The sequence below is a fragment of the Strix uralensis genome, chromosome 3 (genome assembly GCF_047716275.1).
Source record: "Strix uralensis isolate ZFMK-TIS-50842 chromosome 3, bStrUra1, whole genome shotgun sequence".
Taxonomy (NCBI): domain Eukaryota; kingdom Metazoa; phylum Chordata; class Aves; order Strigiformes; family Strigidae; genus Strix; species Strix uralensis.
The window spans coordinates 67,867,294-67,889,133 of record NC_133974.1 but is presented as its reverse complement, the minus strand read 5'-3'; the positions used below and the strand labels follow the sequence as shown (position 1 = coordinate 67,889,133).

Here is a 21,840-nt window from a genome sequence, read left to right as displayed (position 1 = left end):
GAAAAGCAGCTTTCCCAATCACAGTGTAACACCACAATAATATACATGGAATAATTTACAGTAATTCAGTTTGATACTGAAGTGAGGGATCCAGCTTGCATGAAGCACTGTACAAAACACAGGCTTACTGCCCAGGGCTGTGCAGCATTACTGTCAAAAAAGTTTCAGACTTATTTATTCTAAATTTCCCAAAGCAATTAAAATCTAATCCAAATCATTGTCTAGATTAGCATGCTATCCCATATCAGAAAGAAACACAAATACTAGACATTTTACCTGTTAAACCTCAGTCAACTAAAATGCTTAAGCACATATTTACAAGTTTCACACCACCCGTCTCAAACCTGCTGTCAGAGACTCTACACTCTTAAAAGGATACGACCAGCTAAACTTTAATGCATGCTTATGTCTGATTTTCTTTTCCTCATCTTTTTGTTCTGAATATCAAACTTATTTTAGTCACTGCAAAAGTGTGCAGCTGCAACGAATACGTGGATTTGATCCGACAGCTTGGAAAGACAGGTCAGATACTATGTCATTAAAATTATTACATAAATCAGACATGCTTTATGGTGTACTCAATTATTATGTCACACCAGTTAAAAGGCTACTTCTTCTTTCTTTTAAACAGCATGGATAGATTTTTAACAATCAAGAGCTCTATAATTGCAAGGGCAGACCTCATAAAGACTCAAAATACAGTTTCCAAGATATTTTAATTAAATCCCAAGTCCAAAAAGTCTCCACAACAAAGCAAACAGGAAGAATATTAGCTGGAAATAAGCTCTATGACACTAATACCAGAGATGAACCTATACTGCTTTAATGGCTGAAGAACAGGCCTTTTTTCCCAGTCTCTTAAGAAGAGGAAACAGCTACAAGGTAAATCTCCCTAAAAGTTCATGTTGTTTAGAATCTCTGCCTCAGCTTTCAGGATCATCTCTGATAAGTATTAGTACTTTCTCTTAATTATCCATACATATACAAAATTGTAAGTGTTCACACAAAAGGAGCAAGAACCAATAATCAAGAATACATTTAGCAGTCTGTACAGTTGTGGGGGATTGGGTTGGAACACCATCAAAATGACTCTCTGAAGTATTAAGAGATGTTTTTTCCAGCACGTTTTAAAATGAAATACAAATGTCCTCAAGTTTCCCTCAACTTTGACTTATGCCTCAGATAATACCCAAATAATTTGTGTACAGAAAAAAGTCCTTCCCATTGTGGATCTGCCAGCCTTCTCACATGCTCTCACTTCAGGAGGAAAGCGCTAATCTGAGTTACAATTTTAAAGCTATTATACTTATTAAGTAATTGTTTGAAATAATAAAATCAGAGTAAGAATTTTAACAGAACATTCTTATGCTCAAGTTTTTTGACAGATTCAGCATTTTCCCATTCCAATAACCTAAATATTGCAAGATGAATTCTAACTCTTGAGCAGTGTTCACAGTACTTTCTTCAGTATTTTGCTTACATCAAGCCACAGCATTCATGTTTCTAGCTCCACTGTTTGTAAAATGAAAAGAGATTCCTACTGTACCATTAATTGCTAATATGACACTGAAACAGTGATTTCATTGTCATGGGTGATGGGACTGAGAACTCGTGTATAACTCCACTCCCCTAACAGGTACAGTAATAAGCTGTTAGTTTCTTAGGCAAAAGACATGAATCTGTTAGATAAAGACTTCATTCTCTGCCCGTAATCAGTAACTTGAGGGCCTTCTGTAGATTCTGCACAGCAGTGCTCACATCTTCATATTGCAAAGCACTGCCAGCATATTTGCAATATTTTTGAGCTCTGGCAAAGTCCTCTGGAGTCAAACGGACTTCCCCTGCAAAAACATAAGTATTACAAAGTTACTATAAAGGAAATCTGACGGAGGCTTCCTTTCACATGATTTCTGTGTTTTACTTATATTTGCAGTAATATTATGAAAACCAGGCTAATATATGTGGTAATATTACAAAGACCAAGCTATGGTGTTTCTTCTGTTCACTTTGCTTTCCATTCATATAATGCTTAACTTCTTTGCTGCTGGCATTTGAAAAATATAAGAGGACCTTTCTAAACACTGGTATTTGTATGACCCAGTGCCTTTCAAAAGTAAGTCAATACCTTTGAGAAAGATCTGCTCTTCATTTAAGGCAGCAAAGGAGAGCTTTTTAACAACACTATGTTATCTGTAATCATATTACAACCTACAAGAAACAATGAATGTTTTTTTGTGTTTACAGTATAATTACTTTGCTCTCTTCTTCAGGAATAATACGTAATTTGAAACTGTTTCTTCTCAGCTGAAGTAACTTTTCAAAATGTAGACACATTTCTCACTGGCATGTTTTTGCACATTTTGTAAGTCTGTTTTATCCAAGTACCGCTTATGTTTCCAATTTTATGCAAGATGACTGAAAACAAGATTGATCCCATTAAATATGACCATTTTTGTAATACTGGAGAACACTAGGAAAAAATATTCTCATAATATAGTATAAAACAATTAACTTATTTATTAATCAGAGTATTTTCTTAACATAAATTAAAACACTGGGAATTCTGTAATGCTCAAACACATGCTTTCAGTCTTCTAGAAAGCACAGTAGAGACTTATGGCCTAAATGGCAGAAGATTTAATATGTGAATAGTATCAATAATGTGTGCATAAAGTAAAGCACGGTTGTGTTACTGCCCTCCTTCCACACACAAATTCACTGGGAGTTTTAAGGCTAATCCCATGCCACTCCAATAACCTATGGATAAATTACAAAACCTTCACTTATGTTCTTTCGGAACAACTTAACCTGTAAAAGACTGATTTTTACTGACATCGATATATAATTATATGCAATACTAAAGAATTATGTATTCATTTAATAGGCTTCCCCCACAGTATTTTATAAGCAATGAACAGATTTCACAGATTAAGAAAAAATGCATTTTAAAATGCACCATAGATTTTCTATAAAAATTGGCTAACCAAAGGTTTAGCTCTCTAAGTACAGCTTTCTAATTTTAAGCAAGGACATGAATACACTTAAAAGCCATTTTTATGGTACAATTTCAGTTAGCTGGATCTCTTTCTTTCAAAATAAAACTTGTTAGCAATATGGTGAGAATGTTTACCAAAGAATCTCAGTTCTTATCAGAAAACGTCTATTATATTTGCTTTTCCTTTCCCCAGTCTTATTACTGAAGAACAGCTGTTGAACAAATAAAATGGAAAACCTGGGAATATTAAAGACTAGACTGGTCTGCTGGTTTTCAAAACAACCCTACTCCAATAAAAATCAGAAGGGTAAGTGCTCTTAAGATTATATTTTAAAATTTTATGAAATTACTCTATAAGTCTACTATTTTGCCTTAAATAAATAAATATAACCAGAAAATAACTGTTGAATATTGAGGCATGTGACAACCTGGTGGGTTCATTATCATTGCAATGTATATTAGTTTACTGTTGAATTCAAGTTAAGCCACATTAAGTCTCTTAAAATACATGCACATGTGAGTAAATACATGTGAGGCAGTGCATAAACACAGGCACACACTTAGGTTATTTTGTAACCTAAATAAAGTCACAGACTAAAAGCAGCTGGGGTCAATCTGCAACCACGTTACTGGACATCTTTAAGAAATTAAAAAAAACCCAGCTCCCCTCGAAGTGGCTTTATGCTATGATGCCAAAAGAAACTACAAAATCATTCTTTAAAAACTGGCCAAGGCATCAGTCCAGCATTCAACTAATTTATTGGAAGGAAGCCTAAATTCACCAGTCTAATCTTATTTTTACAGTATGAGCTCTATTAATGTTTTGCTGGCATAAAGCCTTATTTATTATGAAATCTACTTCAGATGCTATTATGACATAACTTGAAGGAAAAAAGTTAACAATTTTAAATTTATAAACCAAAGTTTACACAGTAAAAGGGTGTTGATCTTTTGATGTGCTCAGTGGCCTCAGCTCCTATTGAAGTCAGCACCTCACAATGGACACGCAGAATTGAAATAAAACAGCTCTGTGTTCTTAAGGTTTCAAAATAATGTGAAACTTAACTATAATGTATGTACTTACATCACAGGATAACCACAAAAGCTAGTAACTGACTTCATTTTACATATTCTAAGGGTTAAGCCGCTTTGGAGAAAAGGACCTGGGGGTCCTGGTGGACACCAATTTGTCCATGAGCGAACAATCTGTCCTCTCAGCAAAGAGGGCTAATGGTGTCCTGGGCTGCATTAGAAGGAGTGTTGCCAGCAGGTCGAGGGAGGTGATCTTTCCCCTTTATTCAGCACTGGTGAGGCCACACCTGAAGTGCTGTATCCAATTCTGGGTTCCTCAGTACAAGAGAGACACTGACACCCTGTATAGAGTCCAGCAAAGGGCCACAAAGATGAAGAAGGGACTGAGGCACCTCTCACATGAGGAGAGGCTGAGAGAGCTGAGACTGTTCAGCCTGGAGAAGGCAAGGCTCAGGGGCATCTCATCAATGTATATAAATAACCACAGGGAGGGTGCAAAGAGGACGGAACCAGGCTCTTTCAAGTGGTGCCGAGTGACAGGACCACAGGTGGTGAGCACAAACTGAAATGCAGGAGGGTTCTGTATTTCTGAATATCGGGACACACTTTTTACTGTAAGGATGACTGAGCACTGGCACGGGTTGCCCAGAGAGGCTGTGGAGCCTCCATCCTTGGAGATATTAAAAAACTGTCTTTTGAATTAATGGTGACATTTTTTTTCCTCAAACTTCTTCCTTCAGTGCTGCAAATTAAACCACGGGTAGAGTGCAGGGGCAGGGGAACACACAGAGGACGTGGTCCTGAGCAACCCATTTTACAGGACACTTGCTTGAGAGATGTTGGGCCAGATGACCTCCAGAGGTCGCTTCCAACCTCAACCATCCTGTGATTCCAAGCTCTAAAAAAGCCCAGCAACACTGAGATGGGAAAAGTATACTGTATTTATCCTGAAGCAAACTTGCTTCTGCGTTTATGTGAAATTATTAGCACAGTAGTTATATCTACTACTGAAATATGACAGACATATGGAATCCATAACAAGCATGATTCTTTCAGTTTAAGAGGAACACAAAGTGAAAACCAAAAGGCAATTTGACTAGAGATGCTGAAAAAGAACAGTTCTGCTTCTCCCTGGTAACCTTTTCCATCCATCAGATGCTTTTCTATGAAGTTGCCCAAATACAAGGCAGCTGATTTAAGAACATTTTAATAATGCAGCTTAGTGTTTAAAAAGTGATGGCAAAGGTAACTGAAATGATTTCTGAAACAAGATGCTCTTTTTTTCCCACTAAAGCACTTAAAAGATATTTGAAATATAAATCCTCAAAGATTTCTTCTGAAGATCATGAAAACACGTGAAATGCCAAACTATTATTTCTACTTTGTGTGTAGAAAATTGAACATTATTTATTATACACAGAACTAGAATGGACATATGGTTTCTCTACACTATGCCACCTGTGGAAGGAAGCATATGGTAATGTAAGAACATTTTATAAAAACTCTGGGTATTACAACCATGAATGCATGTAGTGTTACCAAAATCTAGGTGTAATAAATTTTTTAAGCAAACTACACCAGAGAAGTGCACACACACATTATACAAAGTTGCTGTAGCTCTACATTCTGTTGTCAGAGACATTAACCAATGCACAAGCTTTGACACTTTCAAAAGTCAGTGTTAAACTATGGAACCTGTTCCCACAGGACAGGACAATTATTGAAGGACTCGTGCTGACTAAAATCAAAGGAATGCTGTTACTTTATTTTCTTTTAATAAAATATTTCATTCTTCTCCATCAAAAGTTTCCCTCCCATCACAGCATTAAGCAAATTGCTTCTCACATGTTATGGGAAGGAAAGAAAATATATAATTTATTTTAAAAATATATATTTGAACTTACTACCAGGAAGAGTCTTGCAGGAATATGTGGAATATCCTGTTTGGCTATGCCTATACTAGTACATTCAACAGTGCCAGGGAATGCGTCTCAGCACTCAAACTTGACTGTCTACACTGTCAAACTGCTGGAACAGACTCCAGTATGGTTTTGGCCCATGCAAACTAGCACTTTCCCAAACAACTCCTGGGCATGACTTGTGGTCAGAGCAGGCTAGAGACCATTCAGTATTGGCAGCCTTCACAAACTACCTTGTTTAGAAGGTTTAAAAGTTTAATAGTATGGATGTGAGTGGTTCTGTGCCAGCTGTTCTCACTGTGAACTATTTACAGGCATGTTTAATTTATTAGTATAGACACAGACATCATGTCTAAATCATGGACCAAGCGTACTTTGCACTGTGCTAGCTCCATGGATCTACTGGAATGCAACACTGATCCTTCCTTCCCATCCAAAGGAAACTTCGGTTCCATAGGAATGGTGCACACCAAAGTCTAACCTCAATATGCAGCCAGGATCTAGCCTGAATATATATATTGCAACTCAGGACCTGGGGAGGGCTCCTAGGTCCCACAATTTAGTGTGTCTGTTGTGAGATAGAGGCACTTCTAAATCTACTTACATGTCAGGGAACAAGGCTACTGTGGAACCAAGTATTGTTGGCATAAAAAGGACTCCTCACCAGTATGAGAAGAATGATATCTGCCATTACCTTCATCCAGTACAGCTGAAGGGAGGATGCACTGGGTAGTGACCAGGCATGCATGACAGGATGGTGACAGGCAAGGACAAACACTCTGCATTGCTCTCAAGCTTCTTAATTCTATGCATGCAAACAGAACTGTTACTGTATCTCTGCTGACTGATACATCCCTTATGCCCTCTCAAACTCCTGCATCACTGGCAGCGTATTTTCTAAGCTTTCAGAACCAAGGATCTGTGTCAGGTGCACTTCTGCAAAACTCCCTCATAAGAATGTAACACTTTAAGCTGTTATAAGACCCAAACTTGTAGTGACACAACAGATGTGCAGCAGAGGAATGAAGGCATGCAAATACTTCAAGTTAAGAGATTCATCTCTGTGCTTAGCAAGGGTCTTCATCTCTTAATTATATGACAGTAGTTATGAATACTCACAAACACAGGGTATCTTAATTCACTCCATTCCTTTTTATTTATATTTATGTACTTATTAAATCAGGTTATCACAGGTAAGTGGCTAGAAGAAGCAATGCACTGATACTATCTAGAAATCAAATAATGGAACTTCTAATACTTAATGAAGAATTTTTTAACATTTAAATCAAAATTATGACATTTTTGACAACTAAACATTCCAACCAAGAAAGAATGATGACTAAAATTTTCAGAGTAGTTATCCAAAAACCTATTAGAATGACTGTCTAGAGGATCATGACTAAAATCAAGCTAAACGCTGAATTCCTATTATAGCATTCCATTGAATCAAAAATGCTTTTTCAGTAAAGTTGGTATTTTAACATAGACACCCTCTTCAACAACATAATAAACTAAAATATCTAACTAAATATTTGTAAGTTAGAATATACCTATATAAACTTTGTAGTCATAACAGGCAACATTTGACTGTATCTAGTACTGGAACTTAAAACATCAATTAGGTATACTATTAGCTTTCCCTGATGAGGATAAACTGTAGGGTAGAGTGTGAACAGATTTCATGCCAAGTCTTCTAGACCTCCTCACTCAACATCCACATTATATTGCCAACAAAAACCTGATTATTACAAACAGATGTAACTTATGTTTTTATTATCTCTATTCCACAGACAGAAAAATTCCTAGAAAAGAGTTAATAATTTGTCCAAATGCACATCAGTGTTCAAATTAGAATCTAGGATGATTCCAGCTTTATTGTCAGTCACTACTCTTTCACAGGCCATGCTTTCCCTAAGGTTAGCATTTATGTGTGCACTTCAAAGCATGATATATGCAAGCAGACATAAAATACATGTAATATAGGTTATCAGTGATTTTAACATCAAAGACAGATGGCATTTTAACAGATAAAAGCCTTGATTAAATGCTATATCAAAATGACATCATTAGCAGTACGTGATAAATTATTTCATTTAATACAGGTACTACTTAAAATCAACAAGCACACGTAACAACTATGCTGCAACACAGAACACCACTGGAATGTCATGATTAGTTAATGAATATATAACTTACATATTGACCCTGTAGAAGAAATTTTAAGTAAAGGGAATGTGTATTAATTAACAAAAATACAATTTAGCAGGGCCATCAGGAATATAGGCTTTGCTAAGGACCTCACCTGAGAACAACATAAATAATGAAAAAACTGACACAATGCTAGCCCATTGGTTTGAAAAAGTCAGACAGACAACACTAATCATACACTGTAGCAAAACTTTCAGACACTATAAAACTCTTAGCAACAAAATGTGTAGATGGTGTCTTTTTTTAAAAAATTCTGAACTAGTAGCATTCAGGTAACGATGACATTGTTTCTCAAACTTCTTGTTTGGGACACAGCATGTCCATGTACAGACAATACAAATGCCACCACCTTACCTGCAGTTTGAGCACTGTAAAGGGAAGGATCGACTAGAGGAATATTCTGAGGAGCAGGCTGAATGGTGTTACTTGTCACTCCTGCAAATCAATGCAAAAAAAATGGATTTGGGTTGGGTTTTTTTTTATAGACTTTAAAAGTAAGCAGACAAAATAAGAAAATACAACAGGTAAACCTAGTAACTCAATGATTTTTAAATTAAGTAGCTGATAGCTTCCCAATTCTGAAAGTTTTCGACAAACAATTTTAAAACCCTTACTTCAGACTATGAATGTTTTATAAAATACAGAAGAATTTACAGGCTGTCATTCATTTCATCAGTACAGTATTTCAAGCATTTAATTTCAAGCATTAAAAAAAAAAAAGAAAACATTAATCCAAAGGACACTGGTAATCATAAAGTATTGAGGAAAACCTGCTAAAGAAGAGCAGGAGTAAACTTCTATATTGAAGTTTAAATTCTGCCTTTTAATATCAGAGAGCCTCCATTATTGTATATTTAAAGCCCCATGGCTGCCATCTCACACTTTCAAACTAACTCCTAATTTCTTCAAAAACAACTGCTGAGAATAAAAAAAATCTAACTAGATCTAAAAGGGATCTGGTGATGCTAGAAGAAACAGCACTTCATGCTGTAAAGCATTCTTGTGTCTACATTCACATTTTAGACACTCTCATCTGCACTGATCCAAAACTATATCTTTGCAGTATGTCCAGAACTTATCAGACTAACAAAGTTATTTCTGTAATATCTGCTATGTAGGAAGACTGTATTAATCACTTTTCTAAATTATTTGTTGTTTCATGGAATGACTGATAGAATTAAAACTACGTAATGCAAGAATTCATGTATTCCAACAAGGTACATAACCTGTAATTTTCAGATCTGGGAAAAACAAAGAGCTAAACATTTACCTAGGCTGAATGTAAAAAACAATACTCTCCCCCTCCCAGACCCAAAAACCCCACCTATCTGAAGGATTTCCCCTTGATAAAGGGGAAAGAAGAGCATCCTGAACTTTTCATAGGGTGAAGCATTTTTAAAATGAGAAAGTAAAAGAAAAGGAGGGGCTGTGCAACAAAAACATCTCATGTTCTAGAATACAGAAACATATCTGATCAAATGATCATGAGGATCGAAATCAAGAGCTTTATTTCTGTAGTCCTATTAAACATCATTATAAAAAGGTAATATGAGGTGAAAAAGTTGTATTCACAAATCATTTAATACAACTTTTTTTTTTTTTTTTTTTTAAATACAGCAACTGGGAAGAACTTTGGATTTTTAAGAACTTGTTTTCGGTCCAAAAATGACACAGAACAAGAAGGTGGCTAGAGAAGCCAATATGTTTAGCAACAGGGACAAAATTTCCATTAATAATATTGTTTGAGGTCAACCACACTAAAGTACTTGCATGGGAAAAGAAGCATAAACCAAACAGAAGAAAAGTATGAATGGTACATCAGGCATGATTGTTACGGTTTTGTAACAGTTTCAACATTATGTTGGATATGTTTCCACATAAAGAACAGCAGTCTATCTGCACAGGGAAAGCTAAATATGAAATGAAGTCATATAATTTCCAGGGAAAGCTAAATATGAAATGAAGTCATATAATTTAATCTACCAAGTGAAAGATTCAAATAGGGCTTTACAGTATAGATGTTGCAATGCATGATTCTAGAGAAGAAAAAAACCATTCTGTCTGCAGGAACATTCACTCTTTCAGTCCATTTATCTCTTCTGGCAAAGTGCTCCAAAATATGAATTACGTATTTTCAAAACCGTAAAAACATAAAAAAATATTTCCAATGGCATTTTTATGATGTTAATTTATGAAGTTGATTCTGCCATAGAATATCTATATGTTACTTCATATGTAATGGGAAGAGGGCTAGAATTTGCCTCTCAATGAAGGCGTGATTTTTTTGGGTGTGATTGGGACATACCTGTGTTATGAGGTACTTCAGCTGGAGTGTTAGCTGGTGCATGGGCACCTGGTGGTATATGTATGCCAGTGTAATTACTAGTTGGTATGTTGTTAGCTTCATACGTAGATGATGATGTTGGTTGAGTTGTTCCACTATGGAGAGAAGATGACCCTGCTTCTTCCCTTTCAACATCTGCTATGATGACACAAAACAGGAATTACTGCAACTCTTCTGTACAAACACTTGAAAACTTAGGCTTTCTTTTAAAACCTCCTTTCAAATTTTTGTTATAGAAAAATTGCCACCACAGTGTGACATAAAACATTTATCAACCCAAACCACCTATGGTTGATTTGACAAAGTAAAAAGCAACAGACCATAGGATAAAGATCTATAAACTCACATACTTTCAAAGATCTCTTCTGTTTAAATTGAAAGATCATCTAATTACTGGTCTGAATATAAGCAATTTGTCTCATTAGTACAATCCCTTATACCTCCATGAAGTGCATCCACAGTAGTTGAACAAGATACTACAAATATGTAGTGATCTACATTTTAATATATACATGAACCAGAATATGGAAAACTGTATTTGCCTTAGAAACTCTTTGTAAAAAGAAAAGACAGTGCCAATCCTTCCACCCCGTATCAATTAAACAAACCACAAATAAATAACAAAACAGGCAAACTTTGGGAAAGTAATACCAAACAAAAAACCAAAATGCAGCTTGCCCAAGTCATAACTGTATCTAGAACAGTTAGAGTACATATTGCACTATAAGAATAATGATGTTCAATATATCTCATAGCACATACGAAGAACATATGCATTATTTTTCAATTTTATCATGTTCTTAAGGTTCCGGTCTAGTTTATTTGATGTTGCTTTGAAGGCTAATGTTCCAAATTTATTACGCTAATGACCCAGTTAATTTAGAAAATGGTTGATTTCTGCTCCCTAATTTGAATTCAGTTCAATTTAAAAAAGCTATTTTTCTTTAACTGTGTATATGTTCGATACTGTCAGGTGGAATGAGCACAGTTTTGGGAATGGCTTTGTTAACAGCCAGTTCTTGAAAGGGAGCAAACAACCTGTAAGTGTCTAGAGCTGGCAAGAGCGATGTTCTGCCTGAAATCCACACTAATCTTCAACTATACAAGATGGTGTTATGCAAACACCTCTACTGCTTAATAACTGAAGTCTACTATTACAAATATTACTCTAACAAATATTGGAATTTTTTCCCATCTAAGGCCCTCTTCCTCACAGAAAAAGTACAGGTACTACATTTACTAAAAATTACTAAACACCTTCTAAGTCACAATACTATTTACTACAATAAAAGGCTATAATGTGGAGTAAAATCAACAGTACTGTCATTAGGACATTTTTACTGGACTTTAATAAATATACAGTTAAAGAATACATTTTTGGTTTATATTGCAAAGTTGTAGTTGTTTACTTTCATTCAGAACATTCAAGTACTAATAAACAAATTCACAAATCTCCCAAATCCACAGTCTAATACCAAAAATCTTTATTTTAAAGTATTAAAAAAGCAAAGAAACCTGAAAGCAAAGTTGTCTCAGGCATGTCAAGCATTCCTAGCAAAATTTAATATAAAAACAAAGAACATAGTAAAATTTTTGTATGTTACTCATGAAAATTACTTTCACTTGCTGCAACCAGTAATTCAAGCTGTGGTTTTATGAAGCTATTTCTGACATGCAAACAAACATCTGGCAGATTTCTGGAAGGCAAAGGATATCCTAAGGTGCCAGATTTTCCTTTGCTAATAACTCATACTGCAATATCATGTGTCTAACATGCATGGAGGTAAAATTAAATGTGTCAAAACTGGCAAAAAAGAGGTGAGATTCAAAAGTAAACACTGGATATGCTACCTTTTAAATAATAACGGAATGATAGGAATAAGCCATTGGTTGAATGCTGTATTTTTCAGTCTTTTTGGTGTTAACTAAGGAAGCTACTTTAAAACAGTTTCAGAAAATAAGATTTAGTTTAACAGAAATCCCAGAGACTTACTATATTTAAGACTAATGAAAAGGTTATGCACAACACTCATCATGCTGTCTGAAGGTAAGGCTGCCCAAGTTTACTTGTAACACTGTTATCAATTATTTATAGCTTGGTTAAATTGTAGCCATGAAGTTGGATTTTCCATGTTGGGTGTCTGACTGAAGCTAGTATTTTGGGAAAGCTGTTGTAAAAATTAAGCCACTTTTGAGAAAGAGCGAGTGGAAGAAAACATTCTTTCATTAGTATCTCAACTAAGAGTTACGGACCTAAACCTTTAATGCATTTATTCCTTTATTCTGTCCCCTGCAGCTTCCTGTTGCCCTTATCTGGCTCTTCAGTCCCATTCTGATTCTCTCTATCTGCACCAGGGCTTCATATCCCATATCTGCAACCCCTTGCCCCATACTTGTGTCTGTCTTGTACTACCTCCCAATCTTCTCTCCAAGACATCCCCAGTTTCAGCTTCAAACTTCCTCACTGCATAGTTCACGGTCTCTAGTCACTCCTGTAAAGGTGCAATGCTGTAGGCAACACTAGCCATAGAAGATGAACTCAAATGGTTAATGTCTGGCAGTGTTATAAACAGAAGAAAAGCAACCTGAAAAGAAGTGTTAGAAGTGCTGACCACCCTTAGTAAGAGTGCCTGTAAGAGGCAAATTCACAAAAGGGCAATATACTTTTAATCAGGTATATGTATCAAAAGATCAAGCTCAACTGTTTGATTTCCTTATTATGCAATTGGCAAATGTTAACCTGTATTAAACATAAAAGTAGTTTTGTTTAAATTAACTCTTCTTAGGTGTTTAAAGTGTCAAAATGTCATCAAAGTATTGTAACTATTCTTTCTGCAAAGTAAATATTTAAAATATCCTTTATCAGAGATTAAAGTATTAGAACCATTTTGAGATATGCACTTGGCAGTATTCGTGAAGTTTTAACAGTAGTACTAAATAAAAGGATTTCAGACTGCTGAAAAGAACACTTAAGTCAACAAACTGTTTTTAAGTTCTGTGGTTAGAACATCCATAACATTATTGAAAAACAAACCTTTTCCAAGGAATGGGAACAAACATTAGAAAAATTAGAAAATTAATTTCTCATAAAGCAGTTATACCCTAAAATTTAAAGCTTGCAATTTGCTTAAGGATGCTGAAATATGAGGCTGTGGAACACTGACACAATTGTTTCACATTCAGTTTCAGCTCCAGCTGAATTTCTTGTCTTGGAACCTCATCAGCCTTTGTGCTTGGATCCCAGCATAATGAATCCATGCGCTCTTTAGACTTTCCTCAGAGCTACAGTATACCCAAACTATCTCTTTGCTTGTGGGGTTTTTTTGTTTGTTTTTTTTTGTTGTTTGGTTCTTTTTTTTTTTAATTATTATTTATTTATTGAAGGCAAGACTTCAATAAGTGGAGTAAGTCTGATACCCCTGGCCCCATAACCAACTGTCCAAAGATTCTTTCATATAAACAGAGGAATCTCAAGGCTTAATGGGTATTCCCTTGTCTAGTGTAAGGAAGCACCCATTATGACTTTAACTTCAGCAGCCCAGAGCACTAAACTTAAAACTAGCAAAATTTTTAAGGAGTCCAGACTCCTCCAATTCTTTGGACTTCTGTTTTCACTGAGTCCAGAAAATTAAAAAGGTAATCTATTAATTTTAATTTAGAAACATCTTCTCATTCTGCTGCATTGTTTGTCTTTAGCTCGAGATGTTGCTAAAACTTGCACAACATAAGGTTCTATTGGAACACTGCTTTTTAAAAACATATATATGCAAATATTTTTTTCTACAACATTGAGAAATAGACTCAAAAATTCATCAACTTTTCATATACTGTTCTTTCTGCTAGTTGGGACTATAAAGGTTTCCTGGAATTCTGTAATATAAATATAGAATACTTGTTATATATTGCAATGAAAGTGGTGACATTTAATGTATTTTACTACGGCTATACCATGACCAGTTAAACACTTTTTCATATTTGAAATTACACTTTTAATTTTTTTCCATTAGTATAAAATCTTGTTGGATGACCTAGGGCTACTGCTAAGTGACCTTTATGTGTACTCTAGGACGTATATTCCAACTGCATTAATAAATGTAGTATGTCATTTTAAGGTTTCCATGGTGGCATCCTGACAACAGCATCCATAAATCCAACAGCAGAACTGCATAAAGCATGCCTATGTTACTGTAAAAACATCTCCAAGAGTTACAGTATGGTTTTCAAGAATCACAAAGAAAATAACACTTTGGAAAAAAATGGTAATTTGTCAAGCTACAGAGACCTAGTTTCACTCTGTTTAAACAGACTTTTTCCACTTGCAAAGGGAGGAAGAAAATGAGCAAGCAGAAAGGAATGGGGAAGGTCCAGTCATACATTCAAACAATGCTGCTTTTCTTCTTACAATGCACAAAGCAAGAATTGACACTTTTTTTTAACCGATTCTTCTAATAAAAATTAATTTGCATAAATTTGTCTTTGTTGTGTAAAGCATTATGGATACCTACACTAAGGAGTTAATTTCCAAAAGCAAACATCAAAAAGTATTTTTCATTTCATTGCTCAGAAAGTAAGCATGAGAAATTCTCTTACTACATGAAATACAATTCAACAACAATAACAAAAAATTGCCAAACTATAGATATTGCAGGCTCCCTATCAATAAGGATATTAAAATTTTGGCTCACTCAGCATTTGTGTCCCTTTTAAGTTGCACGTAGACATAACTTGGTAATGAAAGCAACAGTCCTCACCAATTCACACTACTGCTTGTAATGACCTGCAGTGAATGATAAGGATTTGAGTGAAGTCTGAATTCTACTATTCCTCCTGCAAATTTCTTTTGCAGCCTTGAGCAAGTCAGTTACCTCTGCCTCCACATTAATGAAATGAAGAAAGAGCCTATTTGTTGCTGCTGAGGAACAATTATTGTTTCTACACAAGCTGCATACACAGATTTTTAGCAAATCTAATCTTTGCTTAGAAATTCTGTTTTTGCAATTGTTTAGAATTCATAATTCATTTCACATCATCAGGTGAGCTTTGTAAACATTACTACACTATGAGCCAGACCACTAAAGCTAGAAATTTTTAATTGGGGTATTCATTCCATTTACTATAACAAAAGATGTTTTCCCACATGTTGTCTTCTCCATTAAATTATCAAACTGGTGCAATGTGACTTACAAATATGTGGTGATGTTTGCAGCTGCAGCTGCATTGTAAGTGTCTCTCACTACAGCTGCACCAGCAGTTAAGAAAACTGCTTTGAAAAAGATTGTATGTTGAAGAAGGAATTAGTTTGCTAATGCTTCACTTCAAATATAGCTGTGCCTAGACTGGAATGTATTTCAGTGGGTAAGAAAGTGTTCAAAGTCTGTAGGACATCTTTAGGTAAGGAAAACAGTAACAAGAATAAACCGGTAGCTTGGAAATCAAATTGTATCATACTCGTTATTTGTTCACAAACATTTGAATTTACTTATGTTGTAGTGTTTCTGCAACATTAATACCCAAACAGTATTTTATCCAGGAAACTACATAGAAATTGTAATCGGCACCCAGACTTTTAGACAATTTTGTCTACTTTTAAAAAAATAAAGAGTAAGAATAAACAGGGATAGATGTTTGGTGTACATTCTCATTAAAAAAAAATAGTGACAATGTATTTTATAATTTTTAGGGTTTTTTCTTTTAAATGTAATGGTGGCCAGGACATATAAATGATAAGAGATTACACTGTGGAGAGCCACTTTTCAGACTTTTTTGGCTAAGTCTGCACCCCAGAAGCGCTCTTATCTGGCCCTCTCCCCCTTCCACTCATTGATTCTCTTTTCCATATACAACTGAATGATTTTTTCAAGAATCATAAAAAGGCTGAAGGATACCTTGCAGGCTACCTCGTCCAATTCCTCACTTATAGCAACACTAACATGGATCATGCTGCTCTGGGCACAGAATGACTGGGGTTGAAAGGGACCTCTTCAGATTATCTAGTCCAAGCCCCCTTCAAGCAGGGTCAGCTAGAGCCGGTTGCCCAGGATGGTGTCCAGTTTGGTTTTGAATATTTCCAAGGATGGAGATTCCATGACCTCTCTTGGACACTCTTTTCAGTATCTGACCATGTTTATTATGAAAGTTATTTTCCTAATAATTAATTCACATTTTCCTTGTTGCAATCTACGTCCATTGCCTCTTGTGCTATCACTATGCATGTCTAAGAACAGTCTGGCTTAGATCTTCTCTACACTCTCTCATTAGGTATAGTTTAAGACAGCAATAAGAACTATCCTTACACCCATTTAACTTCACCTTGTATGCCATGTTCTCCAGTTCACATTGGGAAGACAATAGAAAACTCTCATACTTCAAGCAATATACTACTTTCTAACAAAGATGGGCTTGGAAGGAGTGAGTAAGACTGCCTATCTTCTACTTCCTTACACTTTGTTCACTGTCTGATAAAGGTGGTAAGCTACTTTGTTACTTTTTATCTTCTGCTACACATTTGTCTTCTGCTAAGGAATCGGCTAGTGGCTGCCAAGTGGAATAGGATGCTATACCTTACTGGAAGGACCACCAGTTTAATCTTTCTATAAATAGTAGGTCATGCCCATCCTCCTCTTTTGTCACAGGCAAACAGGAAAGAAGCTTCAAAATATGAGATTGCATGTTGAAAACATTGAAAACCAGAAGAGAAACCAGTTGTATAATGCTTTTACATGTTTGAAATAAAGCAAATGTGCAGAAAATTACAAGCCTATTCATAACATATTTGAAATTACAGATCCAGACTTCAAAATCCACTGAAGACTCAGGTACAGACCCCAAACATGGAATAGAAACAAATAAATACTTGTATGTGTATACATCACATGTGTGTGTATGTGTGGATGTCTAAATACATGGATCATATGTATTAATACATATGTTCATAAAACTTTATGTAGACACCTCTACAAGGTGGCTCTACAAGTTAGATACAAGCCACACTTTACAAGTTAAATCTAACTCTTTTGTACTGTAGATTTATTATTCCTTTTTACTAGAAAAATTTGTATTATTAAATTCAACCTTAAGTTGAGATAAATGAGCATCAACTTAAGTGACATTCATTCAAGCCACAAAGTGGCTCAGACAAAAATTGCAAATCATTTAATGTTCTTAGTTGTTTCATTAGGTATGTGAAAAATTATACATAAAGGTTATTGTCATTGTGCAGAATTAGTCTGTTTTAACTTGCATAATGAAAATATCCATTCCAAAGACATCCTATTTCCATAAGAGATTCACATTTAAAATTTGTATTTCAAGCTTCTGCACTGACTGGAGAGGAAAACAAGGAGATCCCTTATTAATGAAACTGATTGCTATCAAAAGCAACTGGTGAAATACAAAAAGAATTAAACATTCATAAAGCATTAAGCATAGAGAAACTGCAAACCATACAAAAATAAATGGGTGAAAATATTTTGAAAGTTAATTTAACAATTACATACCATTTCTATTTGGATATATTTCAGAAATGAATCATTTTTGCATATATTTTGCTTTTATCAATAACTGAAAAGCATGATAAGTTTATACACAGAGCAGTAATACTACTATCTGTTTTAGCAGTTTAGCAAACAAAGCTTTGTATATGATTTCATTTGACTTCTCAAAAAACTTGCATACACCTGTGAAGTCTGTAGATCTATACTTCAGAAATACGGTAACATTTATGAGGTTTAGAAATAATATGGCAGCTCTGATTGTTTAGTTACTTTTAGTAAAAATACACATAATGAAATAAGATAATGGAGCTGTCTTTCTCAGAATAGGTTAGGATGTGATCTATGTGCTCTTGTAGGAGAGTCTGCTCAGTATGTGTTCTGTTATTTCATGGAGAGACTAGCTTGTGTCTGCTCACAGTGGTTGTGTCTGTTTTTAAAAAGTTCTAAATGAGAAAGGTTTGGATGCCCCTAATGTTTCTTAGTGAAGAGCCAGGACTTTTAAATTAGCAGCAGAGTTCAGACATGTCTGAGTGCATTAAATAGAAGACAGTAAAACTTACAATTCGGGAGGTTTAAAACAACCTGTTTTGATAAACATTAATTTTGGTAAGTGGGTGTCCTTGGAAATCACCGCTTTCTATCTAACAGTTAAGAAGGTAACTTCAAGGAAAACTGTACAGGAAAGTCAGGTAGCCAGAAGAACACAGGGACTAAAAACACAAGGAAAAGGGGGATAAGAGAGAAAGCAGCAGGAAATCCAATCTAAAAAGAGTATGTCATAAATCTCTTTTGAAGACCACATTATTATTTGGGGATGAAGGGGTTGTCTCACAGATCAGCTTGCTTTGAAGTTGAATTCATCTACAATCAATCAGTTTTCAACTCCTATTTAACTTCTGAGAGAGGATAAACTGGCAAAGGGATCATAACTTTACAGAACAGATTTAAAAGAAGGACTGTGGGTAGCGTTAAAGAAATGCATGGTTCTGGCCCAAAAGTGACAATGCCTTCTTAGAGAGCAGCTGTATTCAAAATAATAATCTCCACTACAGAGAAAAGATTTAATAAAACATTTTTTAAGTCAATCAGATAGTATGGTCCAAAAAAAATAACAGTAGGAGAAGCAGAAAAAAAAGCAGAAGGTGGCCCATCATGAATAGAACATTAAACAAGGAAGCTGTGCATCCTGTGAGGTGCTTCCTGTAGAACTGTGCATAGCACCACTTCGGTCTTGGCCCAGCCCTCTGCTCTTTTAAAAAGAAAAGAGAAAGACATACCAAAGCTCTCTCCTTCCATTCCAATAGGCCCAGGCTGAGGAGTCTCTCCGTTCTTCAAGCAGTTATGAATATATGCTGCCTTCCACCTGGCATACTTCCTGTGCTGAGCGTTCTGGGGAAGTGAAAAGGCCAGCCATTTTAACCACTCACTTCTGTGAATTAATGCATTCAAAACAGAAATATAAGCAGGTTTTCCACCCTAAGACAAGATTATAAAACTAAACTGTTTTCTCTATCATCTGACACCCCTTTAAGATCAAAAACATGTGAAATTGATCAGCGAATTAAAAAAAATATATAAAAAGAACAGCTCTAACAGGATCTCAGCATGAAAGGAAAATGTAGAGATCTTCAATTAGTGCAGCATGTCAGGGAAATAAACTATACCAGAACGATCTAGTGTGAAAGACGGAGCACTGTGTAGTAATTGCTGATGTGAAATAATAACGAAAACTTTCAATGTCCATAAACTTAGATAATTATTTACTTTAGATTTAAATATCTGAAACTTAAAATGCTACTCCCACTTATCAATAATATAAAATCTTTTCTAATTAAAATGCATTAAATTTAAAAAAATTATTTAAAAGCATGAAAACAGAAAGGCTGCTGTAGTTGCAGATTAACATGGTGTGTGGGGGATATACATTCTAAAACATACAATATTTTGATTTAATATCTTCACAGCATAGCTAAAAATCAGATTAAGGATTTATAGCAATACATAAACTACCTGCGGAGCAATGACTTACGACAATAACGACTTTAAATAAAGTGTTAATGACAAGTTTAACAGCTCACTTATTATAAAAGATATTAACACTTCCCAAAAAATTGAATACTATATTGACAGTCAACATAATTTTTTGCAACTCTCATCTTCTGAAATGGTGTCAATGTGAAGCAATAGCAGTTAGAAGCGAATCTGCTGCTTGCCTTTCTGATTCCATTTCCATGGTAACAGTGTGAAATTGAAAAAATGTGGTAGTAACTTCAGTATTTAAAGAAAAACAACATGATTTTTCACTATTTTCAGTTTCTGGGAAAAAGAAATTGAGGGAAAAGCATTTCACCCGGGCTTTCCATATATTATTTTCACAAAACATGAGTGATTGAAATAAATCTCAGAATCTCAACTGTTTTGAGATTTTTAATTTAATTTTTAAAAATATACTTTACTGTTCTTAGGTACAACTTTAATATGTCAAAATATGGAAAGAAGATTGGCCACTTTATATCTCCTGAGACTGTTCCAATACTGTTTTTTTTAATTCAGGAAGACTTCTTAATTGTAACAAGAAATCTTTAACTGATTATGCAAATCAACTAATTTGGCAAAAGTAGTATGACAGAACTTAACAGTTCCAACAGTTAGGAGGGAATATATTTCAAGGAACAAGGCTGAATATAAACAAAGATGAGAAATGTGGAAGGATGAGTGGAATAACCTGCATTGGTCACTTGGCCAAATTAACAGAGTGTTTCACATCAACATCATCACCTGCAGGGTACTGGTGAACTCAAATTTCCACAGTAACAATGACAGGTAAAGTACTTTGGAAACTGAGGTAGACAGAATAATCTCTTTTTAAAAGTCCTGACTGAAATTACATCCAAAGTTTTTGAAAATTAGTAAGTGAAATTCAAAATTGTACTTCACAAAGTATATTGCACTGTCATCCAGAACAGGGTAGAGAGTGGCAGTATAATGGGTATGTCCAACAAGCTCCCTTGCTCATATTTAGTATGTTGTTATCCACCAGAGTGCTCACACAGCCCAAGAGAAAGATACAGTCTTTGTTTTCGCAAATAAGATGTTCTCCAGAAGAAAGCCTATCCTGATGACAGATTTATTAAAATGCATTCACTATACCTCAGAAAGAAAAAGTACAATTCGAAAACATAGCTTTCTGTTAACTACTTTCTTTTAATAATCATTCCTGGTCAGGTAGTATTACAGATTAAATTATTTTATCATTCGCAAATACAGTAGAAGCCACAAAATTCGGAAATATGGAGTACTGTACTTCCAGAAAAGACCATTATGCAAGATTTAACAGCCTGTACATCTCCCCTCTGTTCTAATACCCCAATTATTTCTGGATAAAGTGTGAAGATGCTGTTGCGTTGGGTGTCCATGCCCAGGTGCTGGCTACAGGGGGCAGCAGGGGTGGTGGTGTGAGGAGAGGCCAGGGCTGCCCCACACAGCCAACTCTAGCAGACCCACCACAGGACATAGCTGAGCCCCCCTGGGAAAGTGTATTTGAGAATGGGCCAAAACATGTCCCCACCAAAACACTGGATGGAGAGAGAGGAAGGGAAAGTGTTTGATGCATCCCAAATGCAAAGCTTGTAATTCCAGAACTGAGAACCTAAACTTTGCTGCTTTTAGTTTGTTTTTAATATGCACTGATGTCCCTTTTTGGAAGGCTGCCCTACCATATGAACACTATTACTGAGGTAATTGAGAATAACACTATCATCAACACTTCTTACTGATGTAACATCAGCTGTGTCGTGTATGGCATGTCTTCCAGAAAATCCTTTTGCAGTTTGAATATTGAGATATTGA

General features: G+C 35.3%; 1 protein-coding gene across 4 annotated transcripts in view; it reads right to left on the bottom strand.

Annotated features, from left to right (window-relative positions):
* Positions 1–697: 697 nt before the first annotated feature.
* The window catches only part of VTA1 (vesicle trafficking 1), a 41,313-nt gene continuing 20,170 nt past the window's right edge, over positions 698–21,840 (bottom strand). For 3 of the 4 annotated variants that reach the window (XM_074862693.1, XM_074862696.1, XM_074862695.1), the window contains 4 exons: positions 19,269–19,380; positions 10,460–10,636; positions 8,509–8,589; positions 698–1,841 (listed from right to left, as the gene is read on the bottom strand). In XM_074862693.1, the coding sequence (XP_074718794.1) occupies positions 1,696–1,841; positions 8,509–8,589; positions 10,460–10,636; positions 19,269–19,380 (516 nt within the window). In that variant the 3' untranslated portion in view covers positions 698–1,695. The remainder of the gene's footprint in view (positions 1,842–8,508; positions 8,590–10,459; positions 10,637–19,268; positions 19,381–21,840) is intronic. The other variant, XM_074862694.1, reaches the window with a different exon arrangement.